Here is an 18,220-nt window from a genome sequence, read left to right as displayed (position 1 = left end):
GAATGTGGAAAAGCTTTAAATATCAGTAAGTGTCAAGCACAATCAGGAAACCGGACATGACATAAGATTCTATTAGATAAAACTAACCAATGGAAAATCCGAGAATCTATAGTCTTTACCCGTCATGGGAATTAGTCATCCTAAACAATGACGAAAAATAACATCATTTAGCTCCTGCCCCCTCAAACAATATATTATAAGCAGATACATAGTAAAATGTGAACCAGTTTCGGTTAAGCTCTGAAGAAATCAAAAGGATGATTTGCAAAACGTTAGCAAATTCAACTGCGATGTTTCATTGCTGCTTTACTATATTTGAGCACTTTAAGACTTGCTTGATGGATTGTGGAGCTGCTCGCTCCTTGCTTTCACCATTCTTTCACTATATTCTTAGCTTAAGACACTTACTAAACTTACTCAATGTTTTTCTGCAATCTATGAATACACCTAGGTCATCTTCTTTAAGTTGTGTACTCTGCAACAATGAAAATATCTTTAAAATTTTGTACTTCGAGTAGGTTAACCATTTGGATGCGGCAATAAATAAATATTTTCGTTATTCCTCCCAAAGAATAGAATTTACATCATTTACAAACGTTAAGGTTATACCTTGCAGCATAAAAAACAAATTGGATATACATGACCATAGATGAAAAACGTTGGAACTGTACCGAAATACTTATTGGGTAGCTGGCCTGAAAAAAGCGAAAGGACGATTGGCAAGCAGGCTCACCAACAAGCAACTAACCAAAAGTCTCTAGAATCGACGAACCGCGTGGCCGTTTCTTTTTGCTATCGACTCCTCCAGAAAATGGCTACTACAATATCAAAAAAGCGTAAATTTGTGGGAGACGGCGTTTTCAAAGCCGAACTCAACGAGTTTTTGACAAGGGAGCTATCAGAAGATGGATACTCAGGTGTAGAAGTCCGCGTTACTCCTACACGCACGGAAATCATCATAATGGCTACGAGAACCGATCGGGTTTTGGGTGAGAAAAACCGAAGAATACGTGAATTGACTTCCGTCGTGCAGAAGCGTTTTAATTTCCCCGAAAACTCTGTCGTGCTGTACGGAGAAAAAGTAGCGAACCGCGGCTTGTGCGCCATTGCCCAGGCAGAATCTTTGAGGTTCAAATTGATTGGAGGCTTAGCTGTCCGAAGAGCTTGTTATGGTGTGCTCCGTTACATTATGGAATGCGGAGCTAAGGGTTAGTGGTGAGATGTATTGTTGGTTATGTCTTTTTCATTGGAGCTTTGTGGTTTTTAGGTTGCGAGGTTGTAGTTTCTGGAAAACTTAGAGGTCAGAGAGCCAAATCTATGAAATTCGTAGATGGTTTGATGATTCACTCCGGCGACCCCTGCAATGACTATGTCGACACTGCAACCCGGCATGTGTTGCTCAGACAGGGTGTCTTGGGAATTAAGGTAATAATTTCAACTTTTTAAATATGAAAAAGTCCGCACTATGTCCTACTTTCAGGTGAAAATCATGTTGCCCTATGACGCAACCGGTAAGATCGGCCCCAAGAAGCCATTGCCTGACAATGTGTCGGTTGTCGAGCCGAAAGAGGAAATTCTGCCAGCTTACCCGAGTTCGGAAATTAAAGCTGTGAAATTGGACGCTCCCCCTGCGATACCAGTTGCAGTGGCGTAGGCCTTATATTATGTATAATTTCTAAATAAACCATTTGTGAAGATTTGTTTGTTTCTACTTGGTCCATAAAATCATCCCATTTGCAGAGTCTAATATAAACAATTAAAATTAATTTATAGCGTTTTGAGGCCTTTACATTAATTTTGAGGTTAAAAATTACTTCTTAAATATTTGGCGAAAGCACCAATTAAAAAACATCGATGCAATTACAAGTTTTATCTATAAAAAAATTTGCAGTCTCATTAGTCATCATTATCGCATAACAGGGCATATTTCTGTAATTGGATAAGTAAATTTTAAAGTTTATAACAATACGTTATTTAATAAGTCGACAGAATTACACTTAAACTTTGAAAACGGAAAATTCTTACCCCCATTTCAAAATTTACCACCTAGCTCTCAAATCTTGCACAACAAAAATCATACGTTTTGGAAAAAGTTTCGAAAACGCGTTTCGTAAAAACATGTAAAATACATATTTCAAATTCTATATGAAAGGCAACAGATTTAAATTTACCGCATGTTGTTGTTAAAATGCAACTTATTACACAACAGCGAATACTTGAAAGTAATTAAAAGTTAAATTTTGAGGTTTAATGATCAATGTCAGTAATAAGAAACAAGAAATACGTAGACAAAACGCCCGGTACTGGTCCAATAATTCGGCTAACGGGTAAACTATTACAAAACGGAAATACCAAATCCAAACACAGTTCTGCAAAATCAAAAATAATATAAAAAAACACCTAATTACTATTACGTTAATTTCCCACTCGAGATACAAATCCTGCCGCCGCGTACTCAAAACGAAAACCATTCACTCACATTTTAAATTTTACCACAACAAAACCAGAGAAAAAACTTAATATTTCAACCAGAATAGTAAACTTAGTGTTAGAAATTGTTGCTGGCAGTGAAAAAATCAAGACATGTTTTGGTGAGTTGACTTTTTTTTGGGAATTAGGCAACCAAATTACAGGTATACGTGGGCAGGCAACACGCATTGAACTAACGATGTTTAAAAGTACCTTTTTAACTTGGAGGAGATTTTAAGATTACGCCGCTCACCTCGCAACGCAAAAATGCCTTTAACAATAAAACAAAGTGGCTCAACATTTATTACAAATAATCCCATTTCTCCAGACGAAATTTGAGTCCCGAAACAGCAGCAACGAACCCAGAATCTGCAGCGCAGAATCCCAGGATCCGGGTCGATATCATCCCGGATTCGTGAGTCTTTGAAATCTGGCGGTCGATTCCGGAGAGACAGGAACAACGGGAGAATGCGATTCCCGCGGGATAACTCGACATTAAAACGCGGTCGGTGCTGGGGCGTTGCCACGTTATCGCGACTTCAAAATATATTAAAAATGAAATTAAATTAGTGGATTAAGTAACATTCGTTATAATAAATCCGAGAAAATGCCGGATCAGGACAAAGATCTTCCAACGGACGCCCTTTTGGCCGACGTTTTCGTTCCGATACCGATTCAGATTTTCCTTTGGAAACAAGTAGGGTAAGCGAGTTTCATTTTAGAGAAATACAGTACTAAAAAAACAGTTAATCGGCAACGCAGTTACACCTCTTAATCCGGAAATTTTTAAGAATGATAATTAATAATTCTGGGGCGGTTATACGGTTATACCAATTTTTTCCCCGGGGTTCAAAACATGTTTAACAAATATTGTCCGTTTCGAAGACGAAAGACATGTAATTAAACGTAATTGATTTTAAAATGCACAACAATAAAGCTTCAATTTAAATTTTTGACAATAATAATTATTTTCATTACTGTAAACTTTCGCTATGGGTTTTTTGTAGGTGGCAAAATTTATTAAATTAGTTTTCAGGCTACACTACATTTTCTAAGAAACTTTGGGGACCATTAAAAGAGAAAAAAAGCATTTATAACAGCATTTATAAGACAACATCATACTCTTTGCAGCGAGTATAAAATTAGAAAACCAATTTGCAAAAATTTTTTGTATATCATTCCAAAGAATATCAATTTGAATTTTCCCATTGAACATATCGCGACGTCTCTCCTTTCAGACCGTTCATCAAGCCGAAATTGGGCAAACTTCACGAGGCTTCCTGCATGGTAAGAAACACTTCTCCCCATCAAGCTGCATTATATTCTTACCAGACTTCTTTTCCAGTTTTGCCAACACGCCACCACGGGGCACCACGTAAGTACCCACGGAACAAATCGATCCCTTACGCGTCCGTACCTCCTTTCCCGTGTTGCAGGAGCTAAAAGAGGCCTGCAAGGTGTTCGAAAAGGTCCTCGTTCAAAACCTCCACAGCGGTCTCAAACCCGACCTGACCGAGGCGGTCAAATCGATCCCCAGGTGGCGCCTGATCCAGGCAGCCCTGCCCCACGTGATGCACTCGGTACAATCGGTGCTCTACAACAGGTGCGTCGCGACCTCTTGCCCTCACCTCTGACATTTGAACGAATCCCGTTTTAGAATGAAAGACGGCAACATCCAGACTCTCGGCGCGGTAGAGACCAAAGTGCTCTACACGCTTCATTGGATCTTGCTGGATGCGGCCGACGAGTGCGCCGACGCAGATTACGAGAAGGGTATCTTCCCCAACTCCCAGTTCCATTACCTGTTCTCGATTCCGACGATGACGCTGTTCGTCTACCTGTTCGCGCCGCTGTGTCAAAATCTGAAAGAGTCCGACTTTCAAAATTTCCGCCTCGAGAACGGCCTGAAAATATGGCAGCCGATGTGGGAGTTCAGGCACCCGGAGGCGCCGTGTTTCATCTCCCACTGTAAGCCCAAACAGCGGTTCCTGCACGGCAAGGGCTCCACCTGGAGGTCGCAGTTTGGAGACGTGTTCGTTGGCCGTGAGTAACTATCTTCTACTCAGTATTCTCTGCTATCCTTGTAATTCCTCTGGAATATCTTGGAACTTTTTGCCGGATTCCTTGCAATTTCTCCGAAATTTAGCTGCAGCTGAAAACCGGCTGAAGAAATATCTAATACCGAATAACAAAATTCCTCGCCGTTCCTCTATAATTCATATGAATTTCTCTACACTATACCCTAATTCCTCTGTGGTATATTGCTCGAGCATACCTATCAAATTTCTTCTTATTCAGTGCCTTACTCTCAGATCTCTATCAATCATCGCATGTCCAATGTATGTCTCCTGTCTTAGTGCCGGCAGACCTCTTCGTTTTCTCCCTCGAGGTTTCAGTACTCGTTTTGGCCACCTGTGCTTCTGGCATTCTTTGTACGTGACCATACCATTGTTATTCTGTTTTACAATTTCCTTGTTATCGAGTATTTTATTCCCATTCGATCCCTAATTTCTGCAATTATGCAATTTTATTAAATAATAAATGAAAGGTACGACCCTTTCTCTTCTATATTTCCACAAGTCCATTTTTATATTTCCTGGGCCAGGTGTTTTATTGGCTTTTGCCTTTTGTGATGCTTTATTGTTGTTGTTGTCGTTGTTATATATATATATATATATATATATATATATATATATATATATATATATATATATATATATAATATATTCCTTCCGATTTTCTTGCATCGAGTAGTGTTCTTTCCACTCATTTGTACAATATTCTTGAGCTTATTATATATTATATTTTCTATTTCTTTTTATGCTTCCGTTGATATATTATGGCCAATTGTGTTTTCTATGTTTCTACAAAAAGGCTAAAATATTCTTCTCGTGTTTTTAGCGTTTTATCTCATAGCCATTCCTGAAAACCATTTTTTTTCTTCTTTATCATTTCTCCTAAGTCGTCACTATATTTTTCTAAATTTTTACTTTTGTTTTGTTCTATTCCAAGTGCTGCAATCGTTTTTGCTTGTTTCAGATGATGATACATTTCTGTTGTAGTCCATTCTTGTCTGTCTTCTAGTATATTTCGTAGCCTATTTTGGTATAATGTTCTAATATTGAATTGTAGTTCTACTTTATATATCGTGATGTAAAGTTTTGGTTAGTTTTGGGTATTATCTTCTAGGTACTTCCTATATTCGGGACATTGACAATGTCTGCAATAAACTAAATAAAACCTTTTTCGCAATATTAACAATTAGAGATTCATTTCTTGAGAAGGCACTCATAGCTTTTTATTACGCGTCAGCTTACTCTTCCATTTCACACAATATTGTCAACTGGGGACAAGCGAATGATGCTGAGAGGGTGTTTATACAGCAAAAAAGAATACTTAGGCTGATTTTTAAACTTCCTCCGAGGCAATCATGCAAAGAGACATTTCAACAGCTCAAAATATTAACAATGCCTTGTATTTACCTATTTAAAATACTTTTGATCACACATAAAAATAAATATTCACATAGGAAGCATACTGATATCCACAGTTACAATACTCGCAATAGAGAACATCTGCTGAAGCCAAAACTCAACCATATGTTTTATAAAAAATCACTAAGTTACGCGGGACCATATTATTATAATTTGCTGTCTCCAAGCTTAAAAAATTTATCTATAAATTAATTTAAAAAACACATCAAGAGGCTCCTGTCGGCCAATGCTTTCCACAGCCTGAAAGAATTTGAAGCGTACCTGAGAGCATCGTAAATAACGTTAAAAGTTTACCGAGATTTTTCTAATGTATACTCTTTTATTTTAAATTACATTAACTTGTTTGTCATGTTTGTTATATAAATATATACTCGTATTCGTTCTATACATTACTTAGGATTATGATATACATTGTTTTTACAATGAAACTTGTAACTTATTATTTGTATTTATTGACGAAACATCCATTGTATCACCTGGTTTTGTGAATAAATAATCTATCTATCTATCTATCTATCTATCTATCTATCTATCTATCTATCTATCTATCTATCTATCTATCTATCTATCTATCTATCTATCTATCTATCTATCTATCTATCTATCTATCTATCTATCTATCTATCTATCTATCTATCTATCTATCTATCTATCTATCTATCTATCTATCTATCTATCTATCTATCTATCTATCTATCTATCTATCTATCTATCTATCTATCTATCTATCTATCTATCTATCTATCTATCTATCTATCTATCTATCTATCTATCTATCTATCTATCTATCTATCTATCTATCTATCTATCTATCTATCTATCTATCTATCTATCTATCTATCTATCTATCTATCTATCTATCTATCTATCTATCTATCTATCTATCTATCTATCTATCTATCTATCTATCTATCTATCTATCTATCTATCTATCTATCTATCTATCTATCTATCTATCTATCTATCTATCTATCTATCTATCTATCTATCTATCTATCTATCTATCTATCTATCTATCTATCTATCTATCTACCTACCTATCTATCTATCTATATCTATATCTATATCTATATCTATATCTATATCTATATCTATATCTATATCTATATCTATATCTATATCTATATCTATATCTATATCTATATCTATATCTATATCTATATCTATATCTATATCTATATCTATATCTATATCTATATCTATATCAATATCTATATCTATATCTATACCTATACCTATACCTATACCTATACCTATACCTATACCTATACCTATACCTATACCTATACCTATACCTATACCTATACCTATACCTATACCTATACCTATATCTATATCTATTCTATTCTATTCTATTCTATTCTATTCTATTCTATTCTATTTCCATCTTCTCCGAATCGTCCTGCTATGTCTTCGTCTCCTTTCTTGCATGAGCACTAAAATCTCCAATTGACATGATATCATCCTTGTAATTCATAGTGTCCAGTATATCGTTCAGTATATTAAAGAAAAGTTTTTTCTGTGCTTGAGTTGCATATACTCCAACTATTGTTATTGATTGTAAAAAACCTCGTTTTCGAGAAATGTCCGCAGAAACATCTAATACAGAGTAACAGATCGCATCAAATAATAACGATAACAACCGTTTTTTTTTCTCGTTTTCCTTAAAAAAGGCACACAGTGAACGGCAACATACCGATCGATCGTCCGCAGTCTATAATTCCCGCGTGCCTTGTTATCAGCAACGTGTCGCGTTTCAACTAATATAAGAGTCGTGGTATCATCAATAACCGCCGTTCGACATAGTCGCCGGACCCACATTATATCGGTCATGGCGATGGTAACGTTGGTCCCGATGGTCTTAGCGCTAAACGCTACCCTCCTGCGGACCTTGCCCGACCTGACTCGGGCAATTTTCCAACACGAGAAACACCTGTGCTACATATTGGGCGAAGACGACCGCTTCCCGGATGAAGGCTACGTCGCCACCATCACCAAAACCTTGACGATCTTCAATCGCGACTTTTTAAAAGAAGCACGCAGTAACTATCCGTGCGAAGGCTACATCTTCACGGCGTCATACGGAATAGCTTTCCGATCGTTCTTGCAAAGCCTCAGCCAGCGTCGAGGTTTCTGGCCCGGGCCTCAGAAGAGGATCCTGTTGCTCTTCGTAGACGATTTCGGCCTAGAGGTACCCGAAACTATGCTGACGAACGAGCTATACGTGGCGGAACGCCTATTCGGTGACTTTAAAGTAACCTACTTTAACCAGAAGATGCCGCTGCTGGCCGAGAACGGATCGCTCGTGGAGGAGTCCGCGTTTTACCCGAAGCAAACTATGCCTCGATACCGGGAAATTTACTCCAATTTCAAGGTGCCCGTTTTCGACTGCCAACCGTTTATCTATTACGACAGAGAGAGCGGCGACGCGCCCCATGGACTTGAAATAACAATTCTGCGGGCGATACTGGGCGATTTCCCGATCGAATTCGTGCCCGTCGAGGCGAACTTTGAAAACAAATGGGACTACGTGACGTCGCTGGTCGAATCCGGCCAGACCCAGGTCGCCGGCTGTTCCCAGTTCCTCGTCAATGCGAAAAAAAGGAACGTGGACTTTTCCTATTGGGACCTGCAGCTCTGCCAGACGTTCCTCGTGCCGAAACCCAAGCTTTTACCGGGGTGGACGTTCGTCTATCAGCCGCTATCGACCCGCACCTGGATCGCGTCGTTATCCATGTTAGGGATCGTCTCGTTGGTTTTCCGATTGCTGATCGCTTCTTATCCCGTATCCTTCACTGATACATCGATCGTTTACGTTCACAACGTACGTCACTATACTTCGGGAGCTATAGAACTGAGGCGCCGACACCAAAACTTCACCTCGTACCGGATCATGCACGTGTTCTGGGTGATCCATTGTCTGCTGATGTCGACGTACTACAGCGGCGGCATGAACAGCATCTTTGCTACGCCGCGCTTCACGAACTTGATCACGACGATTCGGGACATGGTCGACGCCAACCTCAATTACCAGCTGCAGCTTCAAAATTTCGCCGACCAGTTCAGGGCGGTCAATAGCACCACGTACGTCAAACTGGCCGAGCTCTTGAAGTACGGCAAAAGAAGCGAGACCGACTTGAGCGAATCAGCGTTGGTGGTGAAAAAAATCGGCAACTCTTACGTCACCGATATCGAGGACTTCGACCGCGAAGATCTGCGCAAAAGCAAGGTTCTATCAGACTGCGCCTCCACCCATTACTTGGGATTCGTCTTGGAGAAAAACTCGCCGTTCACTGAGCGTTTTCACAACTTGACGAGGAGCTTGGCGGAAGCCGGTCTCATGCGCTACTGGCTCAAACAGGAAATCAGAACCGATTATCGGTTTCAGAGACAGTTTTTCACCAATTTCGTCGGCAATCAGCACTTTGTCACCGTCAACTTAGCCAGACTCAACGGAGCGTTCATTTTGCTCGCCGTTGGGTATTCGCTTGGCGCACTGGCTTTCCTCGTGGAGTTGTTGATCTAACGCGTTCGAACTAAAGGCAACATCACTTCGAATATTAAGTTTTCTCACCGTCTACATAATGTGTTGAACAATTTGCCATCACTGTACAGTATTAAATGTTCTAAAACGCCAATAATAATAATAATAATAATAATAATAATAATCTACTTTATTCAGGTAATTTCGACAAGGAAAATTACAAAAAAAGCCAAGAGTACAGCGCTCAGACGAATCTGCTTGCTGATTTCTACACTTCTTACAAATATCATCGCACCAAAACCCACCTCTGTAAATAAAAAAAACTATTAGCTATTAGTACTGTAAGAATTCTAGCGCTGCACAGCGGTTTGATTCTTCCAGCGTTCTGTAAATTCTCAATGATTTTTTCATTTTTTTTCTCTGTAAATTCTAGAACATAAACACGTTTTTATTTGATTTGCAAAATAATGTATTGTCGCATTCTGAACGGAAGGGGGCAGGTCATTCATTTATTCACGTCTGTTCTAAAAGCTATTTTTAGGAGAAGTATTCGGGATGTTTTCTTTTAATTATTTTGAAATAAAGACAACAGCTTCATATTCGTCTAACCCGCTTCTTTCAGCTTGTAGCGATAGATCCTCCGCGACGGATACCGTAAATAAACCTCAGGCAGCATTTTTGAAACTTTTCAATACGTTGTGACAAATTAGCGATAGAAAATGTAGAATAGAAGAGAATAAGTAAACATTCAAAGTGCGATGTTTTTTTATGGACCTTGACAAAACTTCTTCGGAGGGTACCCGAATTGAGACTTAACTTAACAAATCCCAGTCCCATCAGGTTTGCCTTAAGGGTGCCATTTGGACCCCCTGCTTTTCATCAACGAAATCGATACTTGGTATAATCTGTCTCAATCTTCCAGGGCCAGGTATATTTCTCGAATGTTGACCATTTGTGGCAGTGTTGAATAATCGTTTTTACTGTGCGTATCGAACAAGTTATTTTACGACGATATGTCGCGTCCATATCATTGATGCAAAACAGGTTGTGCAAAATGTGTATGAAACTTAGTAAAGCGAAGTGGTTCCTACCTTGGATAAACTGAAAAAGAAGATAGAAGAAGTTGAAACCAATATAAATATAAGAAGTGCCATCCTCCATAGAGTTATAATTTGAGTACCGCAAAATAGACAAAAAGCAAGTAGTCATGGAATCACACATATTACAACAAAGTCAAAGTCAAAATAGTAAACCAATAGTATGTTACATTTGATAAAGACTTTTAGTTCTTATTTATTTTGATAAATGGATTTTTATCAGGTAAAAGCAACAAAAGCAAGCAAAAGCAATAGTATTTCAGTGATCCAGGCGTGTCACCTGCGTGTCTTTCATATTTATTCTGTAATTAACCAAATAATTAACTAACTAACCAAAACGATACATTCCACCCATTCGTTACCTCAGTCCCTCCCTCCTTGGGCCCCGTCGACCATTTGGCAGAGCTGTGAGAAATAAGTTCTTTTTTTTTAGAGTTGTATTGTAACCAAAATGATCTTGCATATTCTTTTTTCTTAATTATAATATTTAATTTTTAGGAAAACCATCGGAAATCGATCCGATAGCCACTAAAGAGAGCCCGACGCTCAGTCAGCAGGTCAGCGCTTCTAGTTCCGAACAGCAAAATTTACTTGCAGGTTTGACGACAACGACGACGGTGAGCGTGACAGCACCTCCGCCGAAGTACGACGATGAGGTACTATAAACTAACTATCCTCCCAAGAATGTCCTCGGACGTGATTTTCCAGACGGGATGGGTGTCGTCGCCAAAAGATACCGTTTTTCCGGAAACCATCCCGGAAGAAAGCTCGAGCACGGAAGAAGAACACGTGGTGATATTCCGGCTGCCTTCATTGCACGAGACGGACGGGTTTCTCAGAGACCCGTCGATCTATACGGTATGTATCCCTTCGAGAAACTCCTCTTGGTCGATGACTAGTCCTCGCAGGCGGAAACCAGCATAATCCAGCTAGCGATGAGGAGAAACGGCCGCACCAACAACATCAACAAGAGCGAGCACGTCCAATCGTCGATGACGGACAAGATCCCTCGGCCTCCAATGCAAAAAGCGGGGTGAGTTTTGGCACCATCGAGGACTGACATCATTTAGTAATGCGTCGCGGGTCCTATCGCAGGTCTTCGACGGACAAGGACTCGATGGATAGCGGCAACAAACCGGTAGAGGCAAACGAGCCGCCACCAAAATTCGGGTCTCACCACATCATGGACCTACCCTCGGCTACCTTCCTGGATGTCGCGGTACTGCGGTGCCTGTTTATAACTCATTGGCAGGAGGAGGGTATCTACTGGGCGCTACATTTCCTTTACAACAGGTTACGTGCAAGAAAATTTCAGAGGGAGTGGATCTAGACTGACCTCCTCCACAACTTTCGCTATTTCTTTGATCACAAATTGCAGGTTAAGAGATATAAGCGAGGAAACGGCAGCCCAACATCAACCGAGGAAGCGCAGCAATTCGCTGCCCATCCCGAAGATAGAGGTCTCTTTTTATCAAAATGACAACAAGCGGAGCGAGAATAGTAAAGACTTCATCGAAGTGCCGGAACCCAAGGACGTGTCCCTTCTCACCGGTAACCCTTCGTCTCTAAAATCGCAACCCCGTCAAGGCTGCATTTCAGAATCGCCGTATTCGAACCAGAAGCAATCAGACGGGTCCCTTCACAAAAGGACGGCCAGCGAGAAGGGACGCAGAAGAATGAAGATTGCCGACCTTAAGGCGTTCGTGGAGACCAAGCTATTGTCGAAGTCGGACAAGGCTCTCGAGAAGATCGGTCAGGAGGAACCCAAACCGCTGGAACCGTCTCAACCGGTGGGTTTCGAGAGTATTGCTCGAAGAGCACTGAATGTATGTATTCTATCCACTTTTCTATATCTTATGCTTTTACGCGCTTCCACGCTGCATCTTTGCATTTCCTCTTAACGCGCAGAGCTTGCTTTCGTGAAAAAACGAATGAATGAAACTTTACGCCTTAGGAGTATCACCGGAGCCTGGACACTGGCGAAGATTTGTCGAGGAAGAACTCGGCATTGTCTAAAACGTTCGAACCCATTATCAGCAACTTGGTTAAGGGGAAGAGTATGCCCAGTCTCAGGTGAGTCAGTCACGACATAGCTATAACGAGGTCACTTCTTTTTATCGCTTCTGTTACTGAAATTTATCGAACGACTATAATACGTGTGGCACCACTCAATCTTCGGCTAGATGTCGCCTCTTTCTGTGTGCGTCTCTCTTAAGTGTCTTTTTTTTTGTTCTCCTTAGCTGTTTGTTAGACGAAACAAATCCCGAAGGGTAAGTTGTCGACTCTCTATCTCTTGGACTGCCGTTACCATCTTAGCACCCCGTCGTTTTAGCAGAGCATGCTTCTAGAAGTCAAATTCGCAAAGCTCGCGTTAATCCGTCTCGTATATAAATTTCGCATGTCCCAGGTACGTCGAGGAGAACAGATGGGACGGTAGACGGCCCAGCAAGCTTCCTCAGAACCAACCGATGGCGAATCCCATCATAACTGTCACCGAGCACACCCCCACTCCATCGCCCGACTATTTGAGGCGACAGGTATCGTTATCTTGAAGGCTCGGAGCCCGGGGTTATCATTTCGGAAATTTCCAGGGATCGATGGATAGTCAATTGGACACGGTGAGCTTGGCGGAGAAGGCCGATCAGTGGGAAGAGCGGAAATCGAGTCTGACTCGGTCCCAAACCGATTCCAACATTATCTACAGCAGCAGCGACTCGCCAAAAGCACCCGGAGCCGACTGCTACATCACCAAAGATGGCGATATCGATTTTTACGTCGTACTGAAGGTGGTGCTCGCGACAAACCCTCAAACTCATTCCGACTTTTTTTTTTCACGCCTCCAGGCGGTCTACAGGACGTCGCTGCGCGAAAGCGTCTCCTGCACTCTGAGAGTTCTAGAAGTGATTCTCAATTTGCTGGAATTGCTCGTCGACATGGGCATACTTAAGCAATCCGTGAAGGAGCAGATCAACGCGACGACCCCAACGGCAGAAGAGGCGCAGAAGAAAGCCGGAGAAGAATTCGGAGACGAGTTTCTCTGCGGTGACCAGCCGATGGCGCCGCACAAGATGATCATGAACACCATCGTCAGGTAAAGGCCGTGCGTGAAACTACTTTTCTCTCTCTCTCTCTTTTCGTGATTTATTAATGGTGTAAGCCTTCTCCATTTCTCTCTATCCTCTACGGTTCTCATAACTTCCGCTACTGGCATGTTTGTAAGGTGCCCGATCTAACTGGTGATCTGCCTCTCGTTCTTTTGCCGTCCAGTTTCCCTTCTTCTGCATCCTTCTGTATCACGTGATCAAAGTATTTTAGTATACGCTTCTGGATTGTTAGAAGCAGCCTTTCATGATTCCACTGTGGATGTTTCTTCTGTGCGCCGTATAAGGGATGCTTAATATTCAGCTGTAGCATATCATTTCAAACGGCATGCGGCATTTAAAGTCCAAGATTTTCTGAACGTTGTTTCTTTTGCCATCCCATTTCTTCTCTTGGTTTCTGGTTCGGAGCCTCCTTTGCTAGTTAGTTTTGCCCCAAGAAAGATGACAGTGATTCCCACATCATAAATGTGTCGAAGTGGTATTGGGATTGTCTGAGGCCTATCCACAATCAGCAGCATTTCAGACGTAGACCTGATTCCAAACTAGCAGCTTCCACATATTGAAGGAGTTCAAATATGGGGTCATCCGCATATCGCAAATTTGATACTTTCTCCCCCCCCCCCAAAATAATCCGGTCTCCGTAGATATTCAAGAGAAGTGGGGAGAAAATGCAATCCTCTTCTTGTCATATAGAGCTTTTGTGATATATACGAGATGTTTCAGGACCTCGATCTCGCTCAAGATGTTCCATAGTTGTCTCCACTGTACTGTGTACTGTGTAGTCGAGGAAGCAGAACATAGCTGGTATATTGTATTCATATACTTTTTCTATTATTTATCCTACGTTCATAAAATGGTTTCGCATTCCACGACCTTGCACAAACCCTGCCTGTTCTGGGAGATCTGCGGTAGAAGGCAATTCTTCAATCGTTCCTGTATGATTTGCAAGATAACTTTACTGGGATGACTGATAAAAAAACGATGGTTTTCATAATTGCCGCCTTCGTTTTTAGCTCCTTTTTTATCTAACGCCATTCACCATTTTCGCAGAGCTTTGCGCAGATCTTTAGCATTTTAGCGACGATGTTATTAATAAATAATAGATCTGGTTGCGTGAGTCCCTCTCTGGCGATCTCCAAGTGTACAATCTCCTTACATGGTGTTAGCCATGGATAGCTGATTCTCTGCACAGAAATCGAGCAACATTTCTCCGCGTTCATTCCTGGTTCCCATTTACTGGCTGTGCCTTCATTCTGACAAAGATGATACGGTCGTTGACTGCTTAATAGCCAAGTACAGCGTCCTTGAAGTCTTTATGGATTATGAAGGCGACCCCGTTGATGGATTGAGAATTGTTCTCTGAGCATAGTATTAGGTTGCCGTTTTGTGATACGTAATGACCGTTGTTTCTCCAGTGAGTCTCTGATATATCAGTAATATCTAGATCTTCCACAGCCTTTTCGATAGTCATCAGTTTTCCACGCCTATTAAGGCGTTGAACGTTCCATGTGCAGATTTTATGCATTGACGGTTTCTGGTTGTGTCTTCTCCCAGGGAGCCTGATTACCTACTACTCCATAGCCAGTAGCCAATTTCATACTCGCGTCTCATAGCTTCAGAACGTTTTTTCTTGTACTTGGATTCATGAAAAGTTTTCTAGGGATTTACAGCGCAGTTTCACAACTGTGTTCAGCTGATACAGCTGCGCGATGATACAACCCCATGACCTCTATCTGAGGGTCGCTACCATCTTCTACTAACAAAATTCCTGCCCATCGCTAGTTTCTGCCGCTGTGGTCTTCGCACGTGTCCCTGGGCATGGGTGAACGGGAACGCGCCTGCCGTGAGTTACCTAAGGTTTTCCTTAGGCCGGGTTAATGCTCATGTATGATTCCACAAGCAAGAAACTATTCTATACGTGTAGTTAATATGTTTAGTATTTTACTGTTACAGTTCTAAAATGTCTTTTTTCATCGGGTTCCGTCTAGAGTGTTGAAGCACCTCGGCTGCCCGCACGGTTGCGCCGACGGGCAGCGCGGTCCTGCTGCGGAATTCCTGCGTACGCAGTGCCAAAACCTGTTGGCGCGACTCAACAAGGCCGGCGCCAATCAATTCAAAAAGTTCCTGCGGGAGTACGTAAAATCGCAGCCGCTGGCGGACATCATGGATATTCTGCACGCCTACCTCGGCTATTGCGTGGACCCCGCGTCACTGCTGTCGCCTCTGAGTAAGAACCGTCTCCCTTCCCCCTTGCGATTGCTCGAAGGTGCAAGTGGAAGAAGTTTTCACACGCGGTCATTTTTTTTTTGGTTTTATTCTACCCGGTGTCCGTTTTGGTAGTTACAGAAACGAAAGGTCTTCGATAGCGACTGTAATTATTACCTCAATTGTTGTAAAAACTGTTAGAGGTTCTCTCTGTAAATAAACCATACCTCCGCTCACGGAAATGTACACCTTGAAAACACCTAACCTATCGTAATCGGCACAGGAGGTCCGGTTTTTGACAATTTAAAGATGGCGGTGTCATTTGTTAGTGGGTCAGATTGCCCCAGCTACCAATATACGTTTGTAGGTGTGTTGAAAGCCGGACCTGGAGTGACGTAGATCGAACCATAATGCTGTGAATAGTATTTAAGCCTCCGTTGTTGGTGTTACCGATTAGTAGAGAATGCTGTCTCCCTAGTGACTGGTATTGCGAAATTTGGTTGGCCTTCTTAGAAAGTAGCTTACGTAGACTGTCGTTCCCGTCCACTTAACTCGACCGAACCTAGCCGTATAGCCTAGACCGCGAGGACTGCCTGGAAGCCGATGCTCGTGTCTAAAGTCGGTTATAGCAATTTTGACAACGACGCCGGCTCGCTTAATACGGGTTCCAGACAAACCTGGCACGTTAACTATTGCGGCCTCCGAAAGAGGTCGCCGATGGTTAAAATATTTTCGGAGAAAGTCGACGGCGACTCATTGACTCGTGCGTTTAGAGGAGTCGTACACGTACACATCTCGGTACCGTTTCTTTGGGTGTAGCCCATCCGAAGGGCACTGGATCGGTCAAGTCACCAGATACTGGGGGGCTGCATCAGCCGGGTAGCGCACAAACTCACTTTGGGTTGACAGGCGTCGGCGGCGTGGGCGGCGGCACCAGGGGCGTCGAAGGTCAAGTCGTCACGCACTGTCTGAAGCCGCTCGTCACCAGATTCGTGAGGGCGATGAAGGAAATCAAATCGCCCGAAAATATGGTGCGTATTTTTCGTTTTTCTTTTCATCCCTACAGAAAGATGGCGCCCTTAAGGACGCAGCTGGATATATTTTTTCCTTTTATAAGTTAGAGTCTTTTAGAAACCCTATATCTTTATCAGAAGGTCATGTACAGGGTGTTTCACAGCTTTGGAAAAACGGGAAGTAGTATTTTGAAGAAAATTTCTTTCTTTTCTTCTTCTTTCTTTCGGGAATATCAGTAGGTTTCCAAACTTTCATAACATCACGAATCACTTCATCAAAACACTGTCGAATTGTGAGGTTAGAATCTGTATGCTTGTAGAAAAATAATTATAAAACTTTTTTTATACTCGGTAATTTTCGTTTACTTGATTTTCTACATGAAAAACCAACCAAATAAATTTTCTTATCGGCTATTTTACTGATAACAATTGAAATTTCTGAGAGCTTTAAAGAATGACAATACACAATAATTTCTTAATACATGTGTTGCAAATAAAACATCGACTATTAATTAGGAAAACAATTTTGTTAAATTATGTAGATAAAAAATTATTTATAGTTATATGTAAATTTAATTTTAGTGAAAAAATTTTTTCCTATCTTAATTATAAGGGAAACTAAAATACCCCTTAGAATTGAGCTACAGGGCTCATCTTTAGCTAGGATTTTTTTTATATCAAAAAGAAACATTTGGGGGGGTAAGAGCTAAAAAAAATTTTTTTCATACATAGTACGGCATAGGTCGTAGAGATGGAGATGATCTTTCTAAACAGCGATCTCGCGACCAAATGTTCAGTAAATTGCGAACTCATAGTCTTCCGAAACCATCTTAAATGTATTTAAAAAAATATAAAAACCTTTTGGCAGCTTGTTTATAAACAATTCCAATTTCACAAATTATAAAGTGATAAAAATGTTTATTTTTCAGGGCTTGTATTGCGAAATTCGCCTCCTGATGATCTACGTCAAGGAGGGCCACGGCGGAGTGTTTCGACGCGTCGCCCTTAGCGCCTTAATCGACACCGCGGACAGAGATAACAAAAAGGAGTCCAACATACAAACCACCCGAGTAATTAGGTGAAGTATTATGACTAGAATACCAGATAAAAGCAAATTCGAGCACCTCTATGGTGGCGATCACCTTCATTTTGAATTTACTAAAACTCCAGAACGCTATTTGGGATTCATTTGCTTATTATACGAGGTGTGTTCAAAAAGTAAGGTGACTTTGATTTTTTTTGTAATGTTGTCATGACTGGTGACGAATCATGGGTATATAGTAATGACATCGAAACCAAACCCCGATCGTCCCAATGGAAGAACCCAGAATCGCCAAGACTGAAAAAAAGCACGTCA

General features: G+C 41.2%; 2 protein-coding genes across 10 annotated transcripts in view; both read left to right on the top strand.

Annotated features, from left to right (window-relative positions):
• The first annotated feature begins 741 nt into the window (after positions 1–741).
• On the top strand, positions 742–1,697 carry LOC132701888 (small ribosomal subunit protein uS3A). Its single transcript, XM_060670148.1, has 3 exons — positions 742–1,208; positions 1,268–1,425; positions 1,481–1,697. The coding sequence occupies exons 1-3, from the start codon at positions 812–814 to the stop codon at positions 1,652–1,654; spliced, it is 729 nt and encodes a 242-aa protein (XP_060526131.1). The 5' UTR covers positions 742–811; the 3' UTR covers positions 1,655–1,697.
• A 1,293-nt stretch (positions 1,698–2,990) lies between these two features.
• LOC132702545 (protein unc-80 homolog) overlaps positions 2,991–18,220 on the top strand; it is a 44,859-nt gene continuing 29,629 nt past the window's right edge. For 6 of the 9 annotated variants that reach the window (XR_009618896.1, XM_060671239.1, XM_060671238.1 and 3 more), the window contains exons 1-18: positions 2,991–3,171; positions 3,708–3,756; positions 3,815–3,844; positions 3,906–4,072; positions 4,127–4,512; positions 11,043–11,200; positions 11,253–11,402; positions 11,453–11,577; positions 11,640–11,837; positions 11,923–12,095; positions 12,144–12,370; positions 12,499–12,617; positions 12,785–12,814; positions 12,952–13,081; positions 13,136–13,635; positions 15,634–15,872; positions 16,760–16,881; positions 17,793–17,941. Coding sequence is in view for 8 of the 9 variants with exons in the window: in XM_060671239.1 (XP_060527222.1) it covers positions 3,077–3,171; positions 3,708–3,756; positions 3,815–3,844; positions 3,906–4,072; positions 4,127–4,512; positions 11,043–11,200; positions 11,253–11,402; positions 11,453–11,577; positions 11,640–11,837; positions 11,923–12,095; positions 12,144–12,370; positions 12,499–12,617; positions 12,785–12,814; positions 12,952–13,081; positions 13,136–13,635; positions 15,634–15,872; positions 16,760–16,881; positions 17,793–17,941 (3,047 nt within the window). In the remaining variant the exon portion in view is untranslated. The remainder of the gene's footprint in view (positions 3,172–3,707; positions 3,757–3,814; positions 3,845–3,905; positions 4,073–4,126; positions 4,513–11,042; positions 11,201–11,252; positions 11,403–11,452; positions 11,578–11,639; positions 11,838–11,922; positions 12,096–12,143; positions 12,371–12,498; positions 12,618–12,784; positions 12,815–12,951; positions 13,082–13,135; positions 13,636–15,633; positions 15,873–16,759; positions 16,882–17,792; positions 17,942–18,220) is intronic. The other 3 variants (XM_060671244.1, XM_060671242.1, XM_060671240.1) reach the window with 2 other exon arrangements.

This window comes from Cylas formicarius, unplaced genomic scaffold (assembly GCF_029955315.1).
Source record: "Cylas formicarius isolate icCylForm1 unplaced genomic scaffold, icCylForm1.1 PGA_scaffold_5__7_contigs__length_24384050, whole genome shotgun sequence".
NCBI classification, from domain to species: Eukaryota; Metazoa; Arthropoda; class Insecta; order Coleoptera; family Brentidae; genus Cylas; species Cylas formicarius.
This window is presented reverse-complemented; position numbering and strand designations above follow the sequence as displayed.

Coding starts and splice junctions, on each gene's coding strand:
- LOC132701888 (XM_060670148.1), top strand. CDS start 812: ATGGCTACTACAATATCAAAAAAGCGTAAATTTGTGGGAGACGGCGTT. Junction 1,209..1,267: donor TATGGAATGCGGAGCTAAGG/GTTAGTGGTGAG, acceptor TGTGGTTTTTAG/GTTGCGAGGTTGTAGTTTCT. Junction 1,426..1,480: donor AGGGTGTCTTGGGAATTAAG/GTAATAATTTCA, acceptor TCCTACTTTCAG/GTGAAAATCATGTTGCCCTA.